Below are 21,911 nucleotides of genomic sequence, written 5' to 3'. Positions count from 1 at the left end.
TCCCAGGTCCCACCCGGACCATGCCACCGCTCCAGCCTCAAGTGAACAACTTTGGCCGAGGGGCCGCTGTTAGCTGCAGGGTCCCCCGCTCAAGCCTCCTGGGCTCCCCGGGCAGTTGGTTTGTCTCTTGCCTCCCCGCTGCTTTGCCGTTCACTCTCCAGAGCCCACCCGTCACTCCTCTGCCCACCAAAATGACCTCACAGAATTCATGCATGCCAATAAAAGTTCAGTGTCTTTTGCAAACGCAGAGATGTAATTGGACAGGCTTCCCTCAGATCATTCATAACGATTTTAAATAAGCCAAGGTCTGGCCCTGAGCCAGTGGGCATCTCGGGTTTCCAAGTGTCCGTCAAGAAACGTGCCGTGTGTCTTCCCCCGATACACGCTGCTGGACAGTGAGAAACCTCCCCACGCATCCATCCACCACGGATGGAGCTGCAGGGAGCCTTCGGGTAGAACTTCCTTAAGGCTTCCATAAAGTCCGGCCCCTCTCTGTCCAGGGCTGGTGGCTTGTCACAGTGCCCCCAGCATTCTAAGGATGGGCCCAGGGCTGTGCCAGGCATGGTGCCCACATCTGTGCCTTTTCCCCAGCACCTTCAGACTGAAGGAGGCAGAGCGCGCCAGCCCTCCGCCGGCGTGGGGCCCAGAACCCTGCACCAGGTGGAAATTGTTTAACTAGATTCCCATGACTGGAAAATTCTGGTAATTGTGTAATAACAACAGCAGCAGCACTCAGCAATTACCCAGGGTTTTTCATCTTCAGACCACTTTACCCACATTAACTAATTAAGTCTCCCAGCCTCCCTCCGGAGAGGGGAAGGGCAGCTGGCCCAGATTCCCACAAGCGTGGGTGCTCCCTTAAGAGGGTGGCCCTTCCGCAGGCCCAGAGGTCCCTTGGCAGCAGACCACTGCCCACGCACGGGCCTCCTGCCGGGCATCACTCGGAGGTCCTGCTGTGCACTGGCTAGGAAGCCGGGGGCGTCCTGCGCGCCTCCACCTGCACTGGCCCGGCCCAGCACACCATGCAGGCCCTGGCTTGCAGCAAGGACAAGGTGGCCACTACTCCTGGGGACACGGGCCTCTGTTTTGGTTCTAACCTCTCCCTTCTCTCTCTTTCTGGTTGTTCTTTAAGGCCCCCACTTTGAGGTCCTGGGTCTGGCTCCCAGGTGCTTAGCTGCCAGTCACATTACTGGCCAGGAGGGGTTCCTGGTTGACACCAAGGACCCCTGTTGTGGAGACAGATAGAACTGTGGCTTCCTGGGAAGTGAAGGAGGCTCCCAGCCCATCCCTGTCCTCACTGGTACCCGAACCCTGCAGAACCTACTCCTGGTCCCTCCACCCGGCCTCGCTCCTGGACTACGCTGACTGGGTTGGGTGCACCACCTTCTTACCCAGTGTCCCCAGAGTCCCAAGGAACCCCCAGGCCAGGACAGTGTGGGGGTGAGGGAGGGATTCGATGGGATACGCAGGGCCTAGAAACCCCCTGCCAAAGGCTTCTGACCAGCCTCCTTTCTAGTGGGACCCAGCGCAGAGAGGACAGGTGGCAGGCTATCCTGGGCAGCTGGCGCACGGGCAGAAAGATCTTCTTCCTCCTTGCGGCCTGGTGACACCCACATCCCTGAGCTGCCTGCCCTCATCATTTATTCATTCCCTAATAAATCTGGCCCTTCTTTCTGCCGGCTTCGCATGCCTGTTTTACGAGCTTCTACCCTCATTGTTTATTAAGAACCCAGGTACAGGCAAGGCTGTGCCTCTCAAGATGGGGTTCGCTGGGCGCCCCAAATCTGCATAAATGGCCCTAACACGGCAAATGCAACCATGGGAACAGCTCACGGCGTGAACCGCGCTCCTGTCCCTCCCCCGGTGGCACGCAGGCCCGCTCCGCCCCCGCGCCCCCAGCGGCAAGTGGGGAGGTGTGTGGCACGGTTACATGCTATGATGACTTTCTGGGTAACGTACACATTTTCACTATCACGCGGCCCTCTCCTTCATTTTTCATGAGAACTGGCACGAGATGGATGGCGGGGCCGCGGCAGAAACGGAGCGCCATGCCACTCTGATTTATCGACCACTTAGCGCTGATGAAGCTGGAAACAAGAGTCAAACAGATGTTGCAGCTGCATTTTTCTTTATCAAAACCAGCAGCTTTTTGCATTTTTAACCACTTCGTGCATTACTGTCCTGCTTGCTCCACAGAAAGGGTGCAGCGCCTGGCCTCCTCCTCCTTCCGGCTGGAGCCCGGGAGCGGGGACGCCCACGGGACTCCAGTTGCATCCAGGCACCCCTCACCCAGCCACCCCTCACCCAGCCAGGAGTGGCCAGGATGAGGCTGCAAGGTGCTCTTGCTCTGGGTAACTTGAGTCCCTCTCTGCCCTGTCTTTTTGCTTTTCTTTTCTCTTTTCTTTTCTCTTTTCTTTTCTTTTCTTTTCTTTTCTTTTCTTTCTTTTCTTTTCCTTTCCTTTCCTTTTTTTTTTCTTTTCTTTCTTTCTTTTTTTTTTTTTTTGCCATACCGGAAATGGAACCCAGGGCCTTTGCACTGAGCTACTTCCTTAGCCCTTTGTTAATTTATTTTTTTGAGACAGGGTCTTGCTAAGTGGTTAAATTACCCAAACTGGGTTTGAACTTGCCATCCTCCTGCCTCAGCCTCCCAGAGTGCTGGGATTACCATGCCCAGAGTTTGAGCCCCTTAGTGAGTTGGTGATGATGAGCCTGCTGCGGCACCCCAACCATCCCCCAGGACCGTGGGGCTACACACACCCTGGGGCAGGCCCAGCTCTCAGGACCCAGGGCGCTGCTCCCTGCTGCAAACTGGATGCCTCTCCCACCCCCACCTCAGATGTGTAACACATGACCAGGGACCCCTTTCCTAGGCGGTGTGGCCTTGAGTGTGAGTGCTGGCTGGGGTCAAATCCATTCCAAGCCCTCACCCCTCAGCAAAGCCCCGCAGAATGAATCTCCCCGGGACTGGAGAGCAGGAAGTGAGGCTGGCGAGATCAACTGCTTCCAGGGTGGAGCTCGTGCGGCCAGCTCTGCCAGGGCTTCTCGGACACATGCCCACAAGGACCATGGAGCTTGTGATGGGCTGCACATCAGAGCTCTCGGGGACTGGGGACACTGGCACCCCACCCCCAGCCCCCGTGTCCCTGCGCCAGCCCCTCCGAACATGGCTGCCACTGGCTTGGTGCTCTCTCTCGCTGTCCTCTGCTCTGCCACTGCGACTTTCCTTTCTGCCCCCAGCCCTGGCCTGCAGTCCAGCCCCGCAGGCCCAGGCACTGGCCAGGACAGGTCAGAGAGGACACCCGCCTAGGCCTCCCTGCTGCCGCTCTCCGGGGCTGCCGCGCTGGGCTCTCCCCAGCAGGAGAGTCTGTAAATCTGGAGTATTAGAGGCAGGAGCTGCTGCATATTAATCCGAGTCGCAGGAGCCGCCATTGGTGTCCTGGTGGCCCTTGTGCGGCCCGCCTTGGCCATGAACACGGCTCAGTCCCTGCACCTCACGGACCTAGTGATGCATTCTAGTCTAAAGCGGCTTGGAAAGCCCCGCCTCGGGAAAGGAGGTGATGTGGGCCACAGCCAGGGGCAGAGGGGACCCTGTGGAAGAGGGGAGCTGTGTGGGTAGCGCAGCAGATAGGGACAGGGATCACCCCAGGACTCAGCGGGCAGCTGAAGGCAGCTGCGGGGTTGGAAGGGGGTGTCCAAAGCCTCAGCCTCGCCAGGGTCGAAGCAAGTGGTGTCCATCCTTCTTAACCTCGTCTCTGCCCCTGGAGGGCAAGGACCCGGCTGGCTCTCTTGGCTTCCTTGGTCCCCGCTGCTTAGGAGAGCAGCGCAATTTGGAAAAGGCGTCCTGAGCAACTAAGGAGGGCTCCTGGGAGATGCCTGTCACCCCTGCGGCGGACCAGAGTGGCAGCAAATCCAGACCTCCAGTTTTAAGACAAAAGCAGCACCGAGGCGCAGCTGAGCTGAGCAGAGGGACCCACTGAATATCCCAAGGAGAGGCAGATGTGCCCGGGGCGCACACACATGCACACGCACACCCGTGCCAGACTCCTGTCACCTGGTGCAGGGTGAGCACCTGGCTGATACCCTCTCCCTCCCCGCCAGCCTCCGGGTCTCCCTGCAGGATGCACCAGGTCTGGAGGACACTGGGTGAGGAGGAGGACACAGCTGTCCCTGCACCAGCTCCCCACCAGTGAGGCCCGCACCCCAGGGAGCAGCTTGGCAGTGGCACCCCTTGCCCCTAGCCTGCAGTGGGCCGGATTGGGCAGAACCCAAGAGATTAAGGAAAAAGCAGAGGTCCAGAGACAGCAGGGCCAGAATCAGCCAGGCATAGGTTATGAATCGGCCAAATAGAGGTTATGGGGTCCCTGAATAAACCTTCCACAGGGAGGCCACACAGACCTGGCACGACAAGGCAGAGCCATCAGCCAGGGACAAAACGTTTGTCCCTCAAACTCGGCAGGGGGTGGGCTTTGTTCTCAGGGCCAGGGAGCCATTGCAAGATAACACCTGCTGGTGCCAGAGAGAGGACGGGGTAGGGGATTGGCAGCAAGGAGACTGGGGAAGGGGCTTCCTTCCCATGGCAGAGGCTTGGTCTCACCAGTCCCAGGCATGTGGGGCCCCATGGGTGACCAGGCTGGCTCGGGAGGGAGAACTGACAGGACCTGGCGGTGGCGCGGCTGGGGAGTGCTGCAGATCTGCAGAGGGCAGGTGGCATTTCCTCCGTGGGCATAGCCTGGAACCACCGGGTATGCGAGTGGGAACGGTGCTTGGTCACAGGGAAATGAGGGTGTCTCGGGGGCTCCCAGAGAGCTGAGTGGTAGGGCTGGAGAGAGACACCTGTGTCCTTGGAGTCAGGGGGGCCTTAAGGCCGGGAGGCTGGGTGAGGTCACCAAGGTGGGGGGGGGAGATAGAGGGAGAGAGAGACCGAAGAGGAAGGGGTGCGTGGTTGTAAGACAGTGAGCTGCCTTCAAGACACTGACCCCCCTGTTCCCTCAGGAAGAGCCTCAGGGCTGGGTTTGGTTTGGTTGGTTTGGGTAGTGACTGCGGACGAGTCCGGCAGGGCTCTGGACATCCATATGGTGCTCCACACCTCTGCAAGGCCCTGCCCCATTTCCATTATAGAGCAGCAGGGATGGGAATCTCCTAGTACAGACTTTCCAGAAGGTTCTGGAACTTCTCTGAGACTGACTTGTCCGGGGCTTCCCCCATGGCTAGCAGCACTGCCTACCCCTCCACGGGCTCCCTTCCCCTGGCCTTCAATACCACCTGAGGTCCAGACCATCTGGAAGGGTTGTTTTCACAGCTCTTGCTCACTTTGGGGGGGCAGCACCTCTGGGAAAATTCCACCTGGCTTCAAGCTTATCCAGTCCACCCTCACAGCCGGCCCTGACATCCCAGTGAGCACTTCATAGATCTGGTGCATGAAGGCTCCATGGTGAAGGTACTTCCTGCAGAAACACCCCATAAAGTGCACGACTAATGCATAAAACCACAGCTCTGCCAAGAAGCAAAGTGTGCCCCAAATTTCCCAAAATACCTCCAGCACTGCCCCCAAGCCAGCCCCAGCCGGGAAGTCAGCACTGAAACTTCTACGAGGGAGTCCCAGGGCAGGGCCTCGTGGGTAGAATCGGGGTGACGGCGCACCTGCTTCCCCATCTCCTGACACAGACCCAGCCTCCGGAACCCCCAGGGTTGAGAAAGGAACGTGAGAAAGGAACCCCCCCGAGGGACCCCGCCAGGCTCGTGCCACTGGAAAGGAGCAGATCTAGAATCCAGAAGTCAGTGGTTGCTGATGCGGGGTCCACCGATGAGCCTGTGAACCCCGAGGCAGAGTATGGGTGCACTGGGGGCGGTTCTGGGGCAGCATGGGGTGTCCACAGCCTCTGTCAGGTTCTCAGAGTGGTCAGATGCCCAGAAATCGAAGAGCCAGCCTCGACAGTCAGCCCCCTCAGAAGGGCCATGGCCTGAGCCGCCTCCCCGCCCCTCCTGGAGCCCGAGTCTGACAGGGGGAACCATGGGAGGTCATAACCCAGCCTGAAGTGAGCGTATCATTAGCAGGCAGTGTAACGCCCCAGGCCTCGTCCCAGGGCTGAAGCAGATGCGCAGACCCTGAAGACACAGTCTGGTGCCTTTCTGCCTGGGAGGGACCGGGGAGGTGTCAGGCAAGGCTTCCTGGAGGAGGTGGCATCCTGGTCCTTCCCTCAAAGAACAAGTAGAGGCTGGTTATGCATAGGAGCCTGAGCCCCGAAGGCAGACCTCAGAGCTCCCAGAAGCACCAGCCTACCGGCTGCTGATCAGCAGGGACTCTGGGTGGAGAGATTTGACCTTCACTCCACCAGCCCCTCCTGTGCCTCTGCTCAGCCTCCTGCCGCTGCCCCAGGCTCAGGCTGGGCCCGGTCGGGGGTGTGGCAGGAAGCTGCAGCCTCCCGTCTCCCAGGTGAGGACATGCCAGCGCCCTCCTGCGGGACCGGGCGCCTGCTCCAGGCACCAGGGTCAGAGGGAGCCAGGGGAGCCTGCTGGCCCCTGCAGGCCTCTGAGGATTACTCAGCTCGCCGAGCTGCTGGCATGACTCCTGGGCAGGGTTAGGCTTAGGCGGGAAGCGTCCACCCAGCCCAGCCCTGGGAGAGCCCAGGCCAGGGTCAGGGGGCGCCTTGCCTCGCCTCAGGGACCCCATCCCCACGACAGCCAAGGCAACTGCCCAGCCCACCTACGTCCGGGGCGCGTCGCCAAGAAAAAGTGAAACGGGTGGTGAGAAGGTGTTGGAGCCGGGCAAAAGGCGGCCGCCAGGTGTTTGGCAAGGCCTGGACTTGGAGCTGGGGCCCTGGCGCCGAGCCCGGGCCACGCCCTTGCCAGGCTCAGCACTTCGGGCCACCGCGTGCCGCAGGCTCCAGACGGAGGGCGCCCTGCCATGCCCTGCCCTGCCCTGCCCAGCCCTGCCCAGCCCTGCCCAGCCCTGCCCAGCCCTGCCCAGCCCGCCTCCCTGGCTCGCGTGGGCACCAAATGAGATAATGGCTGGAAAGTGCTTTGAAAAGAATAAAGTGCTGCGCCGATGTCAGGGATTATCATCATCATTAAGGAGCCCGAGTACCGCAATCCAGAAAAGCTGCCATTAACAACAAGGGTCCTGTTCGAGTTGATTTAATTTCCTGGTTAACTGAGCGCTGGCCAGGAAAAAAACTGCGTTTCAACCCTTATTGGAAATCTTTTTAAATTATGCCAGGCTACTTTCTTACACTGGTCATGGTGTCGTCTTGGGTCTTTATTTATTAATGGGCTGATTGATTCATATATTCGTGTAGTTTGCTTGCTCTGATCTATCCAAAAAAGCACAGAGATACTCAGCTTGCCCCGTGCCCCGGCCCTGCCCACCCCAGGGCTCTGGTTACACAGCAGAGGAGAAGGGTGTAGACATAAGCTGGAGAAGGGGCTACCACGTGCTTTTGCCCAAATCCCCTGCGGTATCGTGATTCACTGTTCTTTGTTTCCTTAGAAAGATTTCAGGCCGGCTTTGAACTCACTAAGTAGGTCAGACTGCCCTCACAGTGATCTTCCTGCCTCAGCCTCCTGAGAATCACAAGCGTGGGCTACCACACCCAACTCCTTTGAGAGGTGCAAAAATACAGTGGTTCCCAAACTGCTTTCTGGTTAGGCAGAAGAGCGTAGACAAGGTCATCCACTTGCCTCTGTGAAGTGAAGTGGTTGTTTTTAACACACTTGTCAGACCTGATGTGGTCAAACTGGCTCGCCTTCTGGAGGTCATGCAAAGGCCCCCAAAGGCCCCGCGTTTGTTTTGGTAAAGCTGCCACCCCTCAGAGCCCCTAATGTGTCACTGTGTCACTCTCAGAGCCAGGGGGTCAGAACAGGACAGAGGACGGTTTGGTTTGAATCCGATGGGACTAGCTGGTCATTTAAATAGAATGACTTGGTGACAAACTGTGACGTCGAGGTCATCAGGCAGGAACTCTTCCGATTCCAAAGGAGTTTCTGGGACTCTGGGTGCACCTGCCCCTAGGCACGGCGTCCACAAAAGGCACGAGCGGCTGATGGTGCAGGGGAGACGCAGGTGCCAGCGGGGCTCCGGTGCCGAGAAGCAGGGACCCTGCGTTACAAGAGCACCTTTCCCCGTGTCAGGGGCAGCAGAGAGTTGTGACGAGGATGTGGCTGGAAGCCTGAGATGGGCGAGGGGCGGGGTGCAGCTGCCAGCCAGGAGCTGAGCGGGGTATGTGGTCCCACCTCGTGACAGGGACCTAGGTTCTATGCGTGTCACTGATGTATAGGTTCTCAACTGGCCCCTCCTGGGACCCAGGGCTCACATGGAGAGGGGCATTCTGTGGCATGTGGTGGGGGGCAGCCTGGGAAGCTGTGGTCAGGTGGCCACCACCCAGGGGATCATCTGTCCCCAGGGTCAGCAGTGCTAAGGTCACACGAGCCTGGCATGAGGACTGCTGGCCTCTGGTCCACCTGCAGCCCAGGCATACCCGGGCTTGGACATTCCCGGTGCTGCCCTCACGCCGCCGCCTCTCGTGTCTCCCCAGAACCCCGACATCGTCCTGGTGCACTACCTGAACGTGCCGGCCATCGAGGACTGCGGCAAGCCCTGCGGCCCCATCCTCTGCTCCATCAACACCGACAAGAAGGAGTGGGCAAAATGGACGAAGGAGGAGCTCATCGGGCAGCTGAAACCCATGTGTGAGTAGCCCTGAGGGGGCCCGGCCAGCCAGCACCATGGGCTGGCGCCAGAGGGGCCCTCCGTGGCTTTGGGGGGCGTGAGGGTGGAGCCCACACGACAGATGGAGAGAGCGAGGGTCAAAGACACACATCCATGGTGGTCCCGGGAGGTGTCCGCACCACAAGCAGGACAGGGGCAGGGAAGGAGAGCCGGACTAGGACCCAGCGTCTGGCCCGGGCCGCCCCACCTCCTCCCGCTCACCCGCGCCAGCTCTGGGCCCAGCCTCCTGGCCCTGGGGCTGCCTGACTCCCGGCTGGTGGTGAGCAGTTGATGGTAATTGAGCTGGATTTCATTTTGTCAGCAAAGTGATGCTTTCTGAAGCATCTGTCAGGTGCAAATCACTGGATGCAAAACGGCACGTGGATCCCGGCCACCGAGGCTCAGCCAGTCCCCGTTTCCATGGCTGCAGTAGGGACCTTTGGTGGCCTCTCCTGCACCCTGACACCTGGGCCTGGGCAGCACGACCCTGGTCTGCCTGACCCCAGAAGAGCTCAGGGCACGTCCAGCACTGGACAGGAGCCTGTGGGCACAGGAATGCTAATCGTGCAGGGTGGAGCCCACCCTCGGACCTCAGAGAGAGGGTCTGTGGGTCCCCTGGGGCCAGGACCACCCTCAGAGCTGACCAGAAGGAAGACACCACTGATGGGCACCACAGTGCCCATTCAACGGGGAGCCATTGAATGCACTTTCCTGGAGGCCTGCAGTGGCCAGCTAATCCTGAGGGTCCCCTCTGTGCTCACCTCAGAGGATCTGCCCCAGCCTGAGGGCTGCAGGACAAAGGGCTCTGCTGGGAAGGAGGCTTCCCAGAAGGCAGCGGCCCACAGGGCTGGGGCTGCACCTGGACATGAAGCTTCCTTCCTCTCCTGCCCCGCTCCTGGGCCTGTGCCCCAGGAAGCTCAGGCCACAGCCCTAGCTGAGACTGGACCCCCGGGTCCTGCTCCTAGGCGCAGCGGCCCCTTCAGGTCCCCAGGCCCTGCGTCACCTCGCACCTTCCTGTGTCTTCCTCAGCTGGGTGCTCCCTCTGCACCTGCTCAACCCACCTCAGCTTCCAGGGCGCTGTCACAGGGGCCGCACACGCCCGCTACTTAGACCCCCTGGGGGAGACACCAGACAGAAATCAGGCCCCACAGTTAACCCGAGGGCCACAGGAGCTTCTCCAAAACTCTACAGGGCATCCAGAAGCGGAGGAAGCACTGGGACCGATTCCAGCTCTCTGCACAGCCCAGCACGTGATGGCCCCTAACGTCCTGCTGTCCCCCAGGAGCCAGAGCAGCAAAGGCTTCTGGGGTGCAGGCAGCAAGCTGAGGCCGCCTTCGGGGCTGGGGCTGGGGGTCCTGCACCCAGCTGTGCCTGCCTCCCTCTGATCCACGCCCGGGAGTCTTTGAGAGGCACAGGCAGCCCTGGGTACTGGGTTCTCCCGCCCCTCACACCTGCTCCCCTGCCTCTGGCCAGGTTCTCTACTGGGCCACAGCAATGACCAGGCCGGGGCAGAGGAAGGAGCCAGAGCCGGGAGTCAGGGCGTGGTCAGTGGGTGCTCACCCTGCCTCTGAGGCCAGCGGCCCCACTGTGTGCTCTCAGGCCAACCGGTCACCCTCTCTGTGCTCCAGTTCCCCCACTGCAGAAAGACACCAGTGGCCTCCACTGCAAGCCCAGCAGCTTCCAGCCAGCTCAGTGGGGTCTGGTGGCCCCGGCCTCCAAATCCCAGTGTCCAGGGTACGAGGCTGCTGGGAGGAAGTCTTGTCCCATTTCCTGGGAGGTGGAGTGAGTTGGGGGCTTCAGGGTCCCAGGGAGAAGCTGCCCCAGGAAGGACAATGGGCCTTCTTTTCAATGCTCAGTCTGCTTCCAAAATAAGGGTCCCGGGGAGGACTCTTGCACTGAAAGGGTGGCTGGAGTCCAGGTGCTCAAGTCAGCTGTCCAAACCCTCAGGGACACGGCTGGAGGGCAACGCTGAGCCCCAAAGGCATCTTCAGTTGCAAAGGGGACTTCTCCTGCTGGCCCCCCTGGACCTGTCGTCCTTTCCTCTGTAGTTACCAGGCGTAGCTCTTCCCATCCCTTGAGCAGATTGGGGCCCCTTTGCCCGCAAAAGTCCCCATCCTCGCCCCAGGAGCCCTGGTTGGGCAGCAGCAAACAGCCCTGGGAGATCCTGTGAACCAGGGATTTGTCATGGAGGTGCTGCCGAGAGGGGGAGATAGCTTTCCAGGCAGCAGCGCCTGCACCCTCCGAACATCTCCAGATGCACAGAGGCAGCCCCTGTGGCTGACTCCGAGGGATCTGTGAGCCCCTCAGATCTGCAGCACGTCAGGGAAACCACGTAAAAGGACACCAAACCCCCGGAGCAGGGCAGCCACTGTGTGTGGCCCCGGGCGCATGACGAAGCCAGGGAGCCCCGCCCTGGAGAGGTGACTCCACACATGCGTCAGATGCCATCAGGCTTGGGACGCACTGAGGGCACGGGCGGCGGAGGGGCGCGTGGAGCCAGGGAGGCACAGAGCCCGTTCCAGAATCCGCGTGCCGCTGGCGCTGGAGCCAAGCACATTAGCTCCGTCACATTTTCACATAAATCACATTCCTTCAAAGACTTCACAGTTTGATTTCCTGATGTTTCCAAATTTCTCTGCCCTACAGCAGAGTTGTCAGTGGTTTAATCAAAATGTTGTGCTTATCGGCGGCAAAGGGAAACTGATCCGCGGCCTCCCCCTCACCCGCCACGGGACAGGGGCTCCTTGTCCCCCGGCCACCAGAATCCCACGAGAGCCGGAACTGGTCCAAATTCATTCCCAGAATCCATCTTGATTCTTGCAACTGTGCCCTTTGGACAGAAGGGGGCTTCCCCTCCGCCGGCAGGCCAGGGACACCTCCTCCAGATGAGAGAGCAAACACAGGGGAAATCAGGCGGTCTGGTGGAATTCCCAAGGTCTCCAAATTCTCCCTGTCTTTTACAATCCCTCTATAGTCGTTGGAACAGGGGTCCCGCTGCTGTGACAGAGAGCAGAGTAACATTGACTTTGATAACACAGAAGCGCATTTTTCTGTCACGTATTCTGCACTTCAGGGCTGACAGGGCTTCCCCTTGGTGACAGGAACACCCTCAGAGCCCCCTTCCAGCTGGCTGCTCACTGTCCTTAGGCTGTTGCCCTTTTTTAATGGTCCAATCTGGCTGCTCCAGCTCCTGCCATCACGACTTCACTCTCACCAGAGAGAAGAGGGGAAGAAAAGGCACAAAGGCGAGCATCTTCCCTTTGAGGACAGGACCCCGAGGTTGCACACATCACTTCCACTCATGTCGTGGGCAAAGTTTGTCATGTGCTTGCCCTTAATTACAAAGCCGTCTGGGAAGTGTAGTTTGTTGTTAAACATGCTTTGAGGAACCAGGTCCTGCGTGTGAAGTATGCAGGGTTGGTGGAGCAGAGCCCAGCCCGAGGTGACCCCATCCGTGTCAGGCTTCCGGCTGGGTTCAAGGCTGGGGAAGATCCCGCCTGAGGCCTGGAGTTGCAGAACTCAGCTGAGCTCGATGGAAAGATGAGCATGCCTCACCTGCAGGTTCCGGGCTCTGCTCCAACGCAGCTGCTCCAAGAGCCCCAGCTTTGCGCCTGGGACCCCCCCCCCCAGTGTGTGCCAGGCTCCTAACAGGCAGTGCCCACCTCCCACATGACTCCGAGGGGCCAGTCTCAGGCGGAGCTCCGGGCCTCAGTGGTTCTGAGTGACTGGAACAGAACCTTCCCCCCTCAGCTCCGCAAGGGCCCCCAGGAACCCCACGGGATTTGTGCCCACGGTGCCCGGGGGATGCCTGCAACGTGGCTCTCTCCCTTCACTTGCTGGGCAGCTGGGTGGGGACAGATGCCCACCACTTCCCAGCAGACGGGTGGTGCAGTGCACCAGCCAGAGTGCACCCACAGCCCTGCCCTGGGGCGCTCTTGCCTGGCTGTCCCCCCTGGGGGCCCCCGGGGGTGCTGGTCTAGCCAGATGACCCTGCACGCACACACGCCAAATCTCTGTGGCTTTCAGGGGCCAGAGGTCATCAGGTCCCCCAGCTGCCTCTCTGGGACCCACAGGGCACCCCTGGGTCCTGAGCCTCTGGGCTAGGTGTCCTCAGCAGCACTGGAGAGCAGGCAGGAGGCTGACCAGGGCCACTCCGCACCATACCTGATGTCTTATGAGGCCACACCCAGCCGGGTGCTCACACACAGGGACACCAGGGACACTGGGGACACCGTGTGAGTGCAACACGGGGACTCTTGGGTGGCCGGCCTTCTCGACACTTCCCTCAAAAGCCACAGGTGTCCTCTGGGCTCTGAGAGCAAGGGCCCTCGACTAGGCCGGGACACATACCTGGCAGTGCCCCTGAGAAGTGGCTCAGCCAGCTGGGACGGCCGTGAGCACAAGGGGAAGAGGACAGAGGAACGTGCAGAGGGACGCCTGCTGGCCAGAGGCCAGGTCTGGCCGGGTGGAAGCATGGAGTGAAGACCTGACCTCCGAGAGCCCCCCATCTTCTTTTTCTGAGGAGGAGGAGACCACAGGCCCTGCCTCCTAGGGCCGGGACGGCCGTGAGCACAAGGGGAAGAGGACAGAGGAATGTTCAGAGGGACGCCTGCTGGCCAGAGGCCAGGTCTGGCCGGGTGGAAGCATGGAGTGAAGACCTGACCTCCGAGAGCCCCCCATCTTCTTTTTCTGAGGAGGAGGAGACCACAGGCCCTGCCTCCTAGGGCCACAGGGGCCATTAGATGACCTCCAGGTGGAAAGCACAGTGAGCAGACCCAGCCGCCCCGATGAGGAGCGCACCCCCAGGCATCCTGGGGTCCAGTTCCCACTGACCAGGCACTCGGCACAAGCCAGCTGTGGGCCAGGGGGCCACAAAAGTTCTGCTGGATAGCCGCTCGTGGCCACCTCCAGCCAAACTGGCCCAGGACCAGCTACAGAGCTCCTGCCTGAGCCAGCCCTGCACCAGGCCCTGGGGACAGACGAGGCCAGGTGGACAGAGGCCCTGGCCCCACCCTCAAGACCACACCCAACAGCAAAACACTCAAGGGACAGCACTGGGCAGGGCACTGGCAGAGAGCATGGGGCCCAGATGGTCCTGGCCCCACATGCCTGGGACTCAGAGCCCAGAGGGCAGGATGCCAGGGACACCCTGAGGGAAGAAGGGCCTCGTTCTGGCCCTGAGGAGTGCTTGGGATTTGGAGGAAAGAGGGCATAGGAAGAGCAGGAGGATGGGCGAGGAGGCCAAGGCACACCCAAGGTGTGGCGCTGAGGTGATAGGTGTGTCGGCTCTGAAGCTTACCGGCTGGGTGTGTGAAGAGATGGCGATCACCTTGTGCGTGAGGGGGCAGATACCATGTTGCATGGGAGCAGATGAAGGTTAGGGCAGTGAAGGGGCGCAACTACGTGTGAGGGTGGAGGCCATGTTGAATGTGGGGGGACAGAGGCCATGTTGAGTGTGAAGAGACAGAAGCCATGTTGAGTGTGGGGTGGAGGCCATATTGAGCGTGAGGGATGAATAGGGAGATGGCCGTGTTGAGTGTGGGGTTAGAAGCCGTATTAAATGTGAGAGCCATGTTGAAAGTGAGAGGATGGAGAGCGTACTGAGTGTGGGAGGCTGAAGGTCATGTTGAGTGTGAGGGTGGAAGCCATTGTGAGTCTGAAGGATGGGAGGCCATGTTGAGTGTGAGGGGAAGAAAGCCATATCGAGCAGGGTGACAGATGGTCATGCTGAGTGTGGGAGGAGGTGCCATGTTGAACATTGGCTAATGAGAACCACGTTGAGAGTGAGGGAATAAAGGCCATACTGAGCGTGGAGTGACGGTGGTCACGTTAAACACAGGGATGGAAGCCATGTTGAGTGTGAGGGAACGAGAGCCATGTTGAGCGAGAGAAGTGAAGGTCATACTGAGTAAAGTAATAATCATGGTGAGTGCGGGGGTAGGAGCCGCATTGAATGTGGGCAGTGGCAGCCATGTTGAGAGTGAGGGGTTGGCAGCCATACTCACAGCGGTGAGGAGGCGTGGTGAGTGTGGGGCTGGGGCCCACGCGAGGGTGAGTTTGAGGGTGCTATTATGGCTCCCAGCTATAACAGGTAATAATCCCTGTTACCCTAAACGGCAGCGCTCTTCCTGACAGTGTGGTGAGGAGCAGTTTCCAGCCTGAGACATACGAGGGCAAGGCCAGTGAGCCACAGACACCCCGGGGTGGCTGGGGCAGGGACCCCATCCTGCTGAGCAGTGGCTGCAGCAACAGCAAGCCAAAAAGGAGGCAGGGAGCCACAGCCCCCCCGGGCCTCCAGGGCACCCCTCTGCGGTCCCAGAGGCCCTCGCTGCAGCCAGCACCAAGCCTTCCGTGGCGGACACTATGCATCTTTTGTTTTCTCATAATTTTTCAAAGACCAAAGATTCAGTAAGGGGGGCCGTGTTTATTTGTTTTGCTTTTTTGCTTAGATTGTAATCCTGGTGATTATAGAATATCAAGAAGTAAAATCAACAAAGGCTTTGCTGGACCTTCCCGGCCAGTTCCTGGTCGGTTAGCGCCACCTGGTGGCTAATGGCAGCAGAGGGCTCAGCGCTCCTTCCCAGTGTGGCCTGGGACCGTGGATGTGGGAGGTAGTAGGGGTTTGCGGGTCCTGCCCTCCTGTTCTGGAGTGGGGGCTCCAAGAGAGGCTGGAGCGCACAGAAGAGGGCCCCAGAAAGAGGAGCCTGTCCTGCCTCCTCCCTTCCCTTCCCTCTGCTATTCAGTCCGCCCTAGTCAGACACCGCCCAGCTGACTGTGAGACACAGGGTTGGAGCTGGAAGGAGGTGGCCGGCACAGAAAGTCACCGAGGAGCTGCCCTGGAGCTTCAGGTGTGGTGGGAAGGCTTTTGTTAGAAAGGTTCCCTTGCAGGCATTCTGCAGGGTGTCCCCCTAGGAGTGAGACTCTCAGGACAGAAGCAAGGCACCTTATGTCAAGCTGGGGAGCCCCCTGGGGCTCAGAGGAGCCAGCTGCAGTTTTATCCCCTATCCACCAAGTCCCAGAGAGAGCTGGCTAGGTGCCCAGGGCAGCAGTTCACCTGGAAACCAGGTGATGAGCCAGCAGGGCCTGGGCCCCACCCCCAATGCACAGATTCCACCAATCAGGGCCAGTGGGCCCCGGGAACCTGGACCTCAGCCACATCCTCAGCTGGCACCCCTCAGGATCACACTTCCAGGAAACCCAGCCCCAGGCAGGCTCCAGTGAGAGGCCAGCCCAAGAGTCCTGTCCTGGACAGCAGGGTCAGCACCCCTTGGGGACCACAGGCCTCTCTGGGAGTCAGCTGGTATCGCCCCGGCTGAGAAGGAGGTAGGCATTGGGGCATCACCCAATGTTTTATAGAAGCTCCTCAGTGGAGGCATTGTAAACAAGCACAAATAACTGGGCACACAATTCCAGGCTATTCCGGGGCCTCCGTGCCTTTCCCTAGACTCCAGGTTAAGATCTGCTACCCTTGAAGTTTCCTCAGGTTGCAGCCGAGGTGTTGTGCCAGGACATAGTGAGGTCTGCCAGATCTTGTTGATCTGCTCCGTGAGACATCCCAGAGCATCAGTCCTGTGCATAAAGGAAGGCTCGCTCTGTCTCCATCGGGGGCAGGGACGGCAGCTCTGTCCCTAAGGGCAGAGGCCCAGCTCCCTGCCTGTCTCCTCAGGCCTGTGGCTCAGGGGACACGGGGACTGTCCACGAGGACTGGAGAGGAAGTCCCTGTGCACTTTGCTGCTCCCCTGGATTAGGAGCAGAGGGCAGGCAGGCAGGCAGGGCCCTGTACCTCACGGGCCCCCGCTTGTCCCAGGGCTCCTTGCCGCCATCCCCCAGCCTGCCCTGAGGTTCCGTTTGGGACTGGCTTCCTGTGCCTCCTTCCAGGATCCTGGTTTGTTTTGCAAATGTTCATCTTCCCCTTGGGCCGTGTTCCATGGGGCCGATGTGGCCCCCAGGTCCAGCTGAAAGAGGAAAACACCTTTTGATTTCCTGTGTCCCAGGCTGCTTGCCACTGGGGCTGCTGTGGCTCTGGCTGTGGACCCCCTGTAGGAGCAGAAGGCTGGACTCCTTCCTCTTCTCCTCCCACTCAGTGAGCTTTCGCTAAGTGGCCTCTGGGGCTGCCACCCAGAGCTGATTCCAAGCCCTGTGCCGTACCGGGAGAGGTTCGGTTAAATGTGGAATTCTTGGCTGACACGTAAATCTCCATACTTGAAGCCTCTCTTTTAAAACCTGAAGGCCCTGGACCACATAGTGGAAGAAGGCGACTTAGCCTAGGCAGAGGCTGCCTCGCTGCACGACCGCCGCCAGTCCCCCGAGGGCGCCCGAGTCCAGGGCCCCACAGCAGGCTTGCAAGAAGCAAGACAAAAACCGCCCAGGGTGCCCCTCCCCCACCCACTCCCCAGTGACCTGCAGGGGATGGACAGACTGCTGGCCATTCCCACGTCCGTCCTCGCCATCTCTGCCCCGAGCTGGGCTGAGGCCGCGTGGCTCTGGGATATGGAGGAACCGGGGAGGCGCCTTCCCTCCCTGCCTGACGGTGCTTCTGACAGTGCTAAACAATCACTCCGCCAAGGCCATGTTTGATGTCACCTTGGAGACTGCCGGGAGGCCCAGGTGGAGGCTAAGGGAGGCTGTCCCACATGTCTGAAGCACCTGAACTTGGAGGCAGCAGCCGGCAGCCCCAAAGTTCCCGTCCCTACCTCACCCCTGAGGTCTGTGCCACCCGGAACAGGGTGGCCAGGGGAAGTTCTTAGCGCCCAACTGTGTACTGGCCTTCGGCCTCTGCCGCTATGCAGCACCCCGTTAGCAATAGGGAATCCCCGTGGCCCATGTCCCAACAGTGAGACTCAGCGGGCTCAAGCTCACTCGGGGACACAGCGCACAGGTCCCTGTACACGCCATGGGCACACGCTCCCCCCGGCCCCCCTCAGCCTCTGCACCTCAAAATGAGATTTCTGCAAATTTTGTCCCCAGGACCAATGGGAGGATGAGAGTTGAGTGGTGAGATCGGGAAATTGAATAGCATGTGGGTGTTTGGGTATGAGAAGTTAAATCTAATGAAAATTTCATCCAGTTGAACCAAGAAATCAGAAGCAGGGCCTTTATTCCTGTCAACAAGAATACAGTGAAAATTAAACCAACGCGGCTGCCATTTCTCATTGACCTTGTCGCCATGGCGACCACCTTCCTGTGTCAACAATTTGCAGGGACCCAAAGGGGCTCCCGTCCTCTCCCTCAGGGGCTCACAGCCGCCTCCCTCTCCCGCTGCCTGCATCACATGGGTCATGAGAAAGGTGACCCCCACATCCAGGATGGCCTGGGAGCACCCCCATTTATATCATCACCTGGACGAAGGCTCGCAGCTCCCCTTTTCTGTTTCCATGGTGACATGGTTTGGACAACAAGCGAACTGGTCACCTCTTCTCAGACCTTTCTTGGGCAGCAGGGACTGGGTGGAAGTACTGGACGTGCCCATTTTGAAAAGGAGGTGAGAACAGCTCCTCACGGCCTCGGGATGGGGACACTGCCACTCGTCCTTGTCACCTGCATCCCCACAGCACCAAGAAATCTCTTCCCATGCAAAGAAAGGCCACATGTCCATCCCAACAGGGGCTGCGCCATCACCGTGGAGACTGAAGCTCCAGCCGGACTCGCCCCGTCATCCTTCCAGAAGTTACTGCCCTGCCGAGTGCAGTGAGCAGGCGGCCAGCTCCCACCAGTTCCTGGGGCTACTGTGGCCTGGAGGCCTTTCTGACCCTCTCGAAACTTTTCTCCAGTCCCTTTCCAAAATCCTTCCAGCCTGACTTTCTGGAGCAGACATCTGGGCCCTGCACCCCTGCCCACGACAAACGTCCTGTGGATGCTACCAAGGCAGAACCCCGCACATCTTTGTGTCCTTGGTCCGTTGGAGAAGATGACACATAGTCAAGTGAACAAGAAAGCAGCACCCATTTAGAAGATGAGGAACCTGAGGCCCAGAGGATCAAAGCTCATCCTGAGCCTGAACCCCAGCCCTTCTTCCCACATGCCTCGGGATCTGGAAAGAGGTTCGCCCTACCCTCAGGAAAGCACGGTGTAATGACATCAGGAACGGAAGTATGTGGCCTCTGTGATCCCCGTCTGTCTCTCAGAAGATCCCCTCCCTGCCTCCAGTGACGGGATGTCCAGGCCTTTCAACCTCAAGCCCCCAGTGTCTGGACAAGCCCTTTCTTTGGGATCTCTGTGTTTCTCAGAGATCTCCCCAGAGCCCAGGCACACTTCTTTCTACCCCTCCCTTATTAGTTCTCCATCAGCTCCTCCCAGCTCCTCCTGCACCCTCCGAGGGTAAAGAGTGAGACTTCTTGCCCTGGTCCGGTAGCTGGTCCAGCCAGTTGGTGCTCACTCAGGGCTGGCTGCCCACCTGACCCAGTGAGGAAAATGATAAAGGAGGAGCCAGGGACTGTGGTGGTTTTGCCTTCTACCCACCCTCCCCTGTGTTGGTCAGCTTTCTGTTGCTGGAACAAAATACCTGACACTAGCAACTTAAAGGAGAAAAGGCTTACCTTGACTCACGTTTTCAGAGGTTTCAGTCCATGGTCAGCTCGCTCCAAAGCAGAAATATCATGGCAGAAAAGTGTGGTAGAGGGGGGCTGGGGATTTAGCTCAGCAACACGGCGCCTGCCTGGCAAGCGCAAGGTCGTGAGTTTGATTCCCGGTACTGGAAAAAAAACAAAACAAAACAAAAAAAGTATGGTAGAGGAAACTTGCTCAATTCATGGCAACCAGAAGCAGAGCACAGGAGGTGGTCCCAAGAGGAAGGGGGCACGGACCTGGTATTGTCCCCAAGGTCACACCCCATGACCCACTCAGACACATTCAGAAGTAGGCTTTACTGATTTCCTCAGCATCTCTCAACACCCCGAAATAGCCCTGCACCTTCCTAGGCAGAGAGGGTCGGAGATGGAGCTGCCCCCCACTTGATAAGAGCAGCCAGTCCCTGGCCCAGCCCCAGATGCTGAGGGGTGCAGACTCCTCCCCAGTGAGTGGAATCTGTCTGCGCTTTCTGGGACTCTACTTCTTGACAGAGTCGCTTCTCCCCTCTACCCACTGAAGGCCACCAGCTTTTCCCCTCCACCTCCTAGCAGACCATTCCCAGAGGGACACAGACCAGGTAGGGGGTTCAGTGGAAAGGGCTAGGATCTGCAGCTTCCCCACCCCATTTATCTGCTGTGTGACCCTGGGCAGGTCACCGTATCTTTCTGAGTCTTGCTGTTCCCATAAATAACACAGGCCCATAATTCCGCTGCGTAGGACCATTGAGAAGTTAGAAATGTGTCTTGGTCACTTTTCTCTCATTGCTGAGACAAAATACCTGATACCCAGAATTAAGGAAGGAAAAGTTTATTTAGCTCACAGTTTGTGGAGGTTTCAGTCCATACTCAGAAGGCTCCAAGGCAGGGTGGCACATGGCAGAGGGCAACAGTTCATGGTGGTGGAAGACAGCAAAAGCAACAAGAGCAAAAAGGAAGGAGCCGCAGAGAGAACCAGCCTCTTTCCCTCCCTTATATTGTATGCAGGCTCCCTGCCCCAGGGCAGGTGTAGAACTCATACCCATGATCCCAGCATTGGACCCTTGATCAATCAAAAACTCTAGAAGCGCAACCCATGACTGCGTGAGGCTTTGGGGGGACATCTAGACAGAAAGCATAACAAGTGGCACCTCCAGTCATGGTTTCTCAAACCAGTTTGGGAAGTCAGGGTCAGAATCTCTGATTCATGGGTCTGGGGCTAGCCCGAGAATGTGCAGGTCTAACACCCACGGTGTAGGGGCCACACTTTGAAAGCCGCCAGCCCAGATGCCACCCAGAGCCCATGCCCCAGCCCAGGTGCTTCTTACTGTTATTTATTTTTTTTATTTTAAAGATAAAAGAACAAAAACATGTTAACCAACTCACACACATTTACAAAATAACACAAGAACAATACAAGCAGTACAGAATTTCAGACAAGGTGATAGGAAACTAACAATGATTGTTGTGCTACATATTGGTATCTTCAAATTGGTTACTCAGATAAACAAATATAGGCATGTAAGGTGATCAAACAATTAAACATTAACTGTTCCTTTCAATAAAGCTATACAAATCAGTAGTACAACTATCTTAGCTATTCTGTGTATACTTATATACATATTTTTCCCTTCTTTCTTTCTTTTCTCTTTTCCCTCATCCCAGTTGTTCTTTCCTTCTGAGCAGTTTCTTTCCCTTTCACAATATCTATTGTACCTCCTAGATTTTATTCACTCTTTCAGGTTCTTACACTAGTGAGACAATATGGTATTTACACATGCCGATCTGATTTAGTTTACGTCTAAGTATGGTCTGTAGTTGCATCCATTTACCTATAAAAGCCTCTAGTTTATTTTTCTTTATAGCTGAGTAATATTCCATTATATAAAAATACCACACCTTTTTTTAGCCATTCCTGAGTTGATGGGCATTTGGATTGTTTACATGATTTAGCTATTATAAATTGTGCTGCTATAAACATGGGTGCACATATATCGCCATGATATGATGTTTTCAGTTCTTCTGGAAAACTACCCAAAAAGGGAAATAGCTGGGTTGAATGGGACCTCTAGTCCTAGTTTCTGAGGAATCTCCAAACTGATCTCCACAGTGGTTTCACCAGTCTACACTCCCACCAACAGTGGAGAAGGGTTCCTTTTTCTCCACAGCCTCTCCAGCATTTGTTATTGGTTGATTTCTTAATGATCACCATTCTTTCTGGAGTGAGATGAAATCTCAGTGTTGTTTTAATTTGCATTTCACGAACAACTAATGATGTTGAACATTTTTTCATGTATTTATTTGTCATTTATATTTCTTTATCTGAGAAGTGTGTATTCATCTCAGATGCCCATTTTTGTATTGGGTCTTTGAATTTGGGGGAGCTGATTTTTTTTTTAATTCTTCTTACGTTCTAGATAGAAGTCCTTTGTCCAAGGGACAGTCAGCTAAAATTTTTTCCCAATTTGTGGGTTTTCTTTCTACTCCACTGGTGATTTCTTTAGATGTGCAAATGCTTTTCAATAAGATGAAATCCCAGTTGTTGATTCTTTGAAGTATTTCTCCTGCAGTTTGGTTTTTGTTCATGAACTCTCTGCCTATCCCTATGTCTTCAAGATTTTTACCTGCTTTCTCTTCGAGTAGATTTAGTGTTTTTGTTTTAATAT

At 57.5% G+C, this 21,911-nt stretch overlaps 1 protein-coding gene across 3 annotated transcripts in view; it reads left to right on the top strand.

Moving 5' to 3' along the window:
- Nucleotides 1–21,911, top strand: part of Camta1 (calmodulin binding transcription activator 1) — a 774,560-nt gene that overhangs the window by 665,931 nt on the left and 86,718 nt on the right. For all 3 annotated transcript variants that reach the window (XM_005404072.2, XM_005404071.2, XM_005404073.2), the window contains one exon: nucleotides 8,532–8,685. In XM_005404072.2, the coding sequence (XP_005404129.1) occupies nucleotides 8,532–8,685 (154 nt within the window). The remainder of the gene's footprint in view (nucleotides 1–8,531; nucleotides 8,686–21,911) is intronic.

Source organism: Chinchilla lanigera, unplaced genomic scaffold (genome assembly GCF_000276665.1).
Source record: "Chinchilla lanigera isolate Chin_1 unplaced genomic scaffold, ChiLan1.0 scaffold00085, whole genome shotgun sequence".
NCBI lineage: Eukaryota > Metazoa > Chordata > Mammalia > Rodentia > Chinchillidae > Chinchilla > Chinchilla lanigera.
This window is presented reverse-complemented; position numbering and strand designations above follow the sequence as displayed.